The 7,522-nt window shown below is 40.8% G+C and overlaps 1 protein-coding gene across 1 annotated transcript in view; it reads right to left on the reverse strand.

Annotated features, from left to right (window-relative positions):
* Nucleotides 1-7,216, reverse strand: part of LOC110307056 (cytochrome c oxidase assembly protein COX16 homolog, mitochondrial) — a 65,797-nt gene extending 58,581 nt beyond the window's left edge. The window contains exon 1 of the mRNA XM_029484583.1: nucleotides 7,021-7,216. Within this exon, the coding sequence (XP_029340443.1) occupies nucleotides 7,021-7,084 (64 nt within the window). The 5' untranslated portion in view covers nucleotides 7,085-7,216. The remainder of the gene's footprint in view (nucleotides 1-7,020) is intronic.
* Nucleotides 7,217-7,522: the final 306 nt, after the last annotated feature.

Below are 7,522 nucleotides of genomic sequence, written 5' to 3' on the forward strand. Positions count from 1 at the left end.
GAAGACCAACATGCGGATACTTCACTCCTCCTTAGAATAGGGAACAAAATACCCATTGAAGGAGTTACAGAGACAAAGTTTGGAGCTAAGACAAAAGGATGGACTATCCAGAGACTACCCCACCTGGGGATCCATCCCATAATCAGCCACCAAACCCAGACACTATTGCATATTCCAGAAAGAGTTTGATAAGGGACCCTGTTATAGCTGTCTCATATGAGGTTATGCCAGTGCCTGGCAAATACAGAAATGGATGCTCACAGTCATCTATAAGATGGAACACAGGGGCCCCAATGGAGAAACTAGAGAAAGCACCCAAGGAGCTGAAGGGGTCTGCAGGTGGAATAACAATATGAACTAACCAGTACCCCAGAGCTCATGTCTCTAGCTGCATAAGTAGCAGAAGATGGCTTAGTCAGCCATCACTGGGAAGAGAGGCCCCTTGGTCTTACAAACTTTATATGCCCCTGTACAGGGGAATGCCAGGGCCAAGAAGCGGGAGTGGGTGGGGAGGGGAGCAGGGCGGGGGGAGGGTATATAGGGAACTTTCAGGATAGCATTTGAAATGTATATAAAGAAAATATCTAATAAAATAAATTAATAAATAAGAAAAAAAGAAAAATATATTTACAAGAAAAAAAAAGATGACTTCAGAGGAGAGGGTTCTTAGCCTGAGTTTTGACCAATGAATAGGAAGAAGTATTAAGATGGAATCTTAGAAAGATTGATTTCACACTTATACTGAATAGTCTCAAAAATTCAATCTCTGCTTACCTGGGCGATTTCTCTCTTGAATCTCCTAAACTAAACCTCTTCTATACCCAGACTGGTTTATTCACTGATCTAGAAATACATTTTTTTCCTAATATTATTATTATTATGGCTAAGGCTCTCTTTACCCATAATCCTGCACTAAAACATGTCCTTTCTATAAAGCCTCTTTAAGCTTATCAAAAAGGCCCTTACCTCCATCCTTTGACCTTTTCCAGGATGGAGTCTGGGATGGTTTATCTTTATTGCCAATTTATTTTAAATCACCTAGGGAGCAAACTTCTGGTCATATTTAAGAGAGTGTTCTTGGAAACCTTAACAGAAAGGAAGACTTTATCCTGAATGGAGGTGTTCTATGGTCTGGGACCTAGGCTGGATAAAAAGGGGAAATGAGTAGAACATCAGCACCCATCTCTCTGCTCCTTACTGTGCAGGGCAACACGACCAGACCCTCACGTTCCGGTTGCTGGGTCTTTCCTGCCATGATGGAGGTTGCCCTCAAACTATAAACTCTCCCCTAAATTGTTTTTGTCAGTTATTTGTCACAACTAATACTGGGTCAGACTAGCATGCTCTTTCATGAAGCCCTCTTCCTTTTCCTTCCTGCTACATAGATACACTCACAGTCCTTAACCACGTGAACCTTAGTAATCAGATTTAACCCTTTGCATGTGAATACATGTCTCTATTGTACTATAAATTCCATAAAGGGCTGGATTTCCTGTAGCCAGAGAAAACAGAGCAAAGACAGAGCACTATAGTCTCCAGTCTATTTAACAGGTGCAGGAAGGAGTAAGTCACAAAACTGTCAGCATCTGCAGTTAAGTGGGAAGCACAGGACTGGAAACTAAATGCTAGACGAGTGTGCAGTCTCAGGTTCTCACCTTGATGTGCCCACCTAAAAACTTTCCACAATGCAATTTTTACAGCTTTTTTAAGCATTTTTTTTTATTTATTGTATATATGTGAGTACACTGTTGCTCTCTTCAGACACACCAGAAGAGGGCATCGGATCCCATTAGAGATGGTTGTGAGCCACCATATGGTTGCTGGGAACTGAACTTAGGACCTCTGGAAGAGGTCAGTGCTCTTAGCCACTAAGCCATCTCTCTAGCCCATTTTTACATCTTTTTACATGTATTAAATCCCTCTAAGCAATAGGTATGCTATAACAACAAAAACAAAAAAGAAAGTTAAGGAAAAGGTTAACAGTCAAACTCTTAGGTACTGTGGTGGGAGAAAACATCTAGTACAGTAGAATCAACAGACCTGGAGTAGACTCTTAGGACTCTTGCTGGCCTTAGACCTTGAGCAAGTCTTTAATCTCCCTCGGACCACTTCCCAATCTAATAGTGTGGATTAAACACCTACTATTTAAGAGTTCTATAAGGTCATCACTCGGGAGGCAGAGGCAAGCAGATTTCTGAGTTCAAGGTCAGCCTGGTCTACAAAGTGAGTTCCAGGACAGCCAGGGCTATACAGAGAAACCCTGTCTTGAAAAACCAAAAAAAAAAAGAATTCTTAAGATCTAAATAAGCCTATGTGACTATAAACAGAGACTCATTTAGCCTAAACAAAACATAAAAAAAATGAGTATAAAATATATATTAGTACACTTCCAGAAAGATACTTCCTTAATTATTCTATATGAAAGCATTGTGCTAAGTATCCCTTCCTTTAAAGGGCCTCTACAGACAATAAAGATATGGACATTTCTTCTTTCCTCTCTGAAGATGGCAGATTGCTAAAACCCATTGAGCCCTTATATCTGGATACTGGAACCCTAAGAATACTCAGTTGTTCAATCTTTGGTACAGAGAATAAAAGTTAAATTGGTCTTGTCATAGTGTTCAGAATAGTGAGTCTTCACAACTTTAAGATCTCTAAATCTGATATGAGAAAAAGTGAGAGCCTCCAAGTCTTGTTCTAGAGGATAAAAAATGGACCATTCAACCTCTGGAAGCATTTGAGATTACGACTACTGCTTTTGACAAATATTTAGATTACCAGCTAAAATTGTCAAAAACCTGGGGACCAGAGAGATAGCTCAGCAGTTAAGGGCATTTGCTGCCCTTGCACAGGACTGGGTTCATTTCCCAGTACCCACCTTATGGCTCACAACCAGCTCCGGGATCCTTAGCAGTCTTCTGGCTTCTGTAAATACCAGGTACACATATTACACATTCAAATGCAGACAAAACATTCATATGGATAATTTTTAAAAATCTTTTTTTAATGATAGAAATTATTTAAAATAACATAAGGAATGAGCCCAAGAACAAAAGCAAAACAGTCTTCTGAAATCAAAGACTGCCGAGATTTTCCTTACTAGGGCGAGGAAGCAAGCACAGGGCAAAGGCCAAGCTACATACCTTTTCCTTTTCACCCCTTAGACACTCATTTCATTGTTGTGACTTTCCTATGATTGTGGGCTTGTTTGTTTTCAGTAGGTTCATTTGCCTTACTAAACTGTAAATATCCAAGATTCTTGTCTGATACAATACTGGCACAGATAGTAATCATACACACACTCACCCCGCCAAACCAGACAGTGCTGCCTGCAAACAGTAGTGCATACTCCGAATCAGAGGCTTCTTATATTGCTCCTCTAGAAAGACTTCTATGACACTATCAAAATTACCTAGACATTGTCAGTGGTAATTCCTGACTTATTCCCTGTGTCTCTCCATGAAGATTCTGAGACCAACGGTGCCACAGACCAGGAATCAGCTCTAGGAAGTGATAAGCAGGAACTTGAAACCTTTCCTTGTTTACTGAACCAACAAACTTCCAACGATTTTTTTTAACCAAATTTAATCCTAAATTTGTAATTACTTTTTCCTAGCAAGTTCAATGATTTATATCACTGTAATTTGACTGGTACTGGAATCAACTAAGAGATTAGCCATGAACAAAATATAAAGGATTTTCTTGATGAGGTTTTCTGAAATGGAAAGACTCACCCTAAATTGTAGACAGTACTTTCCAGTGTCAACCAGATAGGCAGTTCAAGGGAAAAAGCTTGCTTTTTAAAGCTGTACTTCCTTCACACTTCCCTGATGAGTTTAATCACCCACCCTGTTAGTAAATGCGTAAGTCTACCCTGTTGCTGCTGTTCCTGCTGTTGCCACATTTCTGCCCTGCTATCAGAACCCTTCATCACTGGGATTCCAATATGGACTAAAGGCCAGTGACTCTCAAGGCATCCTCCAAATTGTCAGCACCAAGTTGGGTCTGCTGAGCAGCTATCAGGCTCTCAGCCTTCACTGTGCAAGTAGCCATTGCTAGACTTCTCAGACTTTACCATGTAAGCTAATCTAACAAATTCCCTTTTGATACAGATATTCATTCTATTGACTTAATTCCTCTAGAGAATCCTGACTAATGACAATGACTAATAATTTAAAATATTTTATAGGGGCTGGAAAGATGGCTCAGTGGGTAAGAGCACCCGACTGCTCTTCCGAAGGTCCAGAGTTCAAATCCCAGCAACCACATGGTGGCTCACAACCATCCGTAACGAGATCTGGCGCCCTCTTCTGGAGTGTCTGAAGACAGCTACAGTGTACTTACATATAATAAATAAATAAATCTTTAAAAAAAAATATTTTATAAAAAGTCCAGAAACCACTCAATGGAACTTTATTTTTAAACAAATAACTATACAATTCAAAAATAAACCCTTTTGTGTAAAAATATGTTAACTAGCTATAAGTATTCCTCTTATTTAGTCTTTTGAAGCTTTTCCCTGCTCTAATCTTTGAAGGAAAATACTAAGACTAGAAACTTTAGATCTGTAAATTCAATGCTTAGAAATTAGACAATGCCTATTCAAATACCCAAAAGTTCAAACAATGATATTAAGTCAAATTTTATGCTTAAAGCAAGAATAATATCAGAAGTCTGCTCTTGTCAGAAGACCTGGTAATACTGTGATACCACGGCTAAGAGACTCTATGTCCAAGTATATTGGGTTCTTACTATGTGGCAAGAAGACAACCTCAAACATCACAAAAAGTAGTATCATGGTAGGTTATTTAGGTTAAAGAACTAGATGCCTTAATGCATTTGCAAAGGGAATCAGAAACGTGTATCTCATTGATCCTATGGGTTCATTACCAAAAGTTTAAAAACACATTTAAAAAAAAAAAAAAACAGACTTTTATTTACAGATCTGAGACTGCTGGGTGAGAGAGCTCATCGGGTAAGAAGTATTTGCCATTAAGTCTGACAACCTGAGTTCAATCCCTGGAACCCACACGATAGGAGGAGAAAACTGACTCCTGAAAGTTGTCCTCTGACCTCTACAGGCCCCTTCCCCAACAAACAAACAAACAAAAACACATAGACACACAAATGTAATAAAAATCCATTTCTACTACCTTAATCTCAAAGTTCGAATGAAGAATTAAATAAAATAAGAAAATTAGATTCAAGAAACTTGGGCATATTGAAAAGCCTTGGGCAAAAGTTTCTGAGTTCAGTTTAGGTTTCTACTGCTGTGAAAAAAACCACCATGATACAAGCATGAAGGGATGAAAGGAGTTACTGAATCCTAAACAGACCATCATGAAGAGAAGTCAACACAGGCCTGGAGACACAACTGAAACCGCACTACTTACTGCCTTGCTCCTAATGACTCACTCAGCCTGCTTTCGTACAATCCAGGACCACCTACCTGCCCCATGGTAGCACAGCCCCCAGTGAGCTGGACTCTCCCATCTCCATCATCAACTTAAAAAATGGCCAACAGGTGTGCCTACAGGCAATCTGATGGGGGCAGTTTTTCTCCACTAAGGTTCTTCCCAGATTAACTCTAGCTTCTGTCAAGTTACCTCAGCACCCCCAAAGAGCTACCCAGAGCAAAGCTTCTGTATAAACCACAAAGATTAGCAGAAAGTTATTCCCATAAATACGATCAACTTCCAATTTTCTCATAACAGGAAGACAAAAAATATGACTAGTTCTGAAAGCTGTGCTTTACACAGAATAGTCAGCAGTGATTAAGCTATTGCAAACTTATAGATGAGAAAAGTTAACAGACTATGCTAAGTAGTGGCCATCAGAATAGAAATTCACAGTAACCAATGATTTATTCAACTCTTGGAATACAGTATTTAACAGAACTTACTGGAGTCAGTTTAGCCATTCACTCACTAATGGCAACAGTAACAAATACACACTGCTTACCATATGTCAAGACATTGTCCTAAATATTTTCCAGAGAGCAACTGGCTTCATCCTAACACTATATGTGAAACACTTCATTTCATAACTGTCTCCATGTTACAGAAAAGAAACTACAAGCATCCATCAGTTAAGTTATTCTGCCAATACATTAAAACAAGCAAAAAATAATAGTAATAATAAAATAACAACAAAAAACTGGTAAGATGTTAGATTAAAAAAAAAAAAAACAAAAACAAAAACAAAACAAAAAACCTTGGCCCTAAGTGGTGAACCCTAAACCTAAAATGTTAAGGCCATAAAGAAAACTGCAAAGCCTAAGGAAGGCAGTGACACGATGTAGTAATCCAGCAATGAGCATCCATGAGGAAGACCACACAGCAACGCTAAATGGGGATTTTCCTGTCAGAATCACATGAAGTGTTTGTTTCAAGAATTGTTTGATCCACACTGAATCCAAATCCCTAAAGAAAACAACATTTTCATTTTAATATTTTGCTAAAAAGTAAAAACGTAAACGCCCAAGTAATGCTGGTCAAGTAGCGCCAGGTCTGAAAACTTCTGTAAAAGGTCTCCTCCGCCCGCTTTAGCATTCCAGTTGATATTGTAAATTGACTCCGCAGAAATGCAGGCAGGGACCCTAGCACCGGAGAAACTGCGAGGCACTCCGAAACACACACACACACCGCCATTCGCTGCTCCTGTTTTTACCTGAACGGGCCCTCGGCGAAGAAACAAGGATGGAGCAAGCAACTGAATAACGGATACGGCGGCTCCCACACGCTGGCTAAACAGCGGGCTTTTTCCTGGTCTTGGCTATTGCCACCAACAGCAAGAAAGCCGTCCTGGCCATAAACGCCTGCGGTAATCCGACTGGATTAAGGGGCAGAGTCCTTGGGTCCGTTATCTAGCTAACAAAAGATGCCAATGGACTCTTTGCTCCGTGCCCGATAGCGTTCTGGGAAGCCGCTCGGTCGGGGCCTGCCTGCTCTCCAGTCAGGTAAACCCGGCTCCGCCAAAGCAAGGGACGCAGCAATTACTCCCTCCACGTCCCGCGCCTACCCGAAGGTCCTCTCGTCAGGTTGATCTCTTCCTCCGTGACTAAATAATCCACCCGTCCGTTCATATCTGACTGCTCTCCGGGCGGAAACCCGGGGTCAGCGGGTGCCCAGAGCAGGTGAAGGTGAATCAAGCTCCGCGCCGCCTCCCTAGCATAGCTTTTACAGTTTCCTCAGCGGCCAGACCGGAAAAGGAAACCGCGGGCACTGGGAACGTGGAGGATGCTGGGAGTGGTGGTTCTCTGAGCCCACCAGCGTTTTCCGGTACTTCGCACTGTTCTCAAGGCAGATCCTGAGGAGCCATGAGCAAAGAGGGGTATAATGCTCGCCTACACTGGAAGAGCATGTGGGAAGGAGAGAGGGTAATAATGGTATGAGATAGAATTACATTGATACTTTTGACATTTTAAATAAAAATCTCAAAATATCTACAAATGTATGTGCGTGTGTGTGTGTGTGTGTGTGTGTGTGTGTGTGTGTGTGTGTGAGAGAGAGAGAGAGAGAGA

Source organism: Mus caroli, chromosome 12 (assembly GCF_900094665.2).
Source record: "Mus caroli chromosome 12, CAROLI_EIJ_v1.1, whole genome shotgun sequence".
Lineage (NCBI taxonomy): Eukaryota > Metazoa > Chordata > Mammalia > Rodentia > Muridae > Mus > Mus caroli.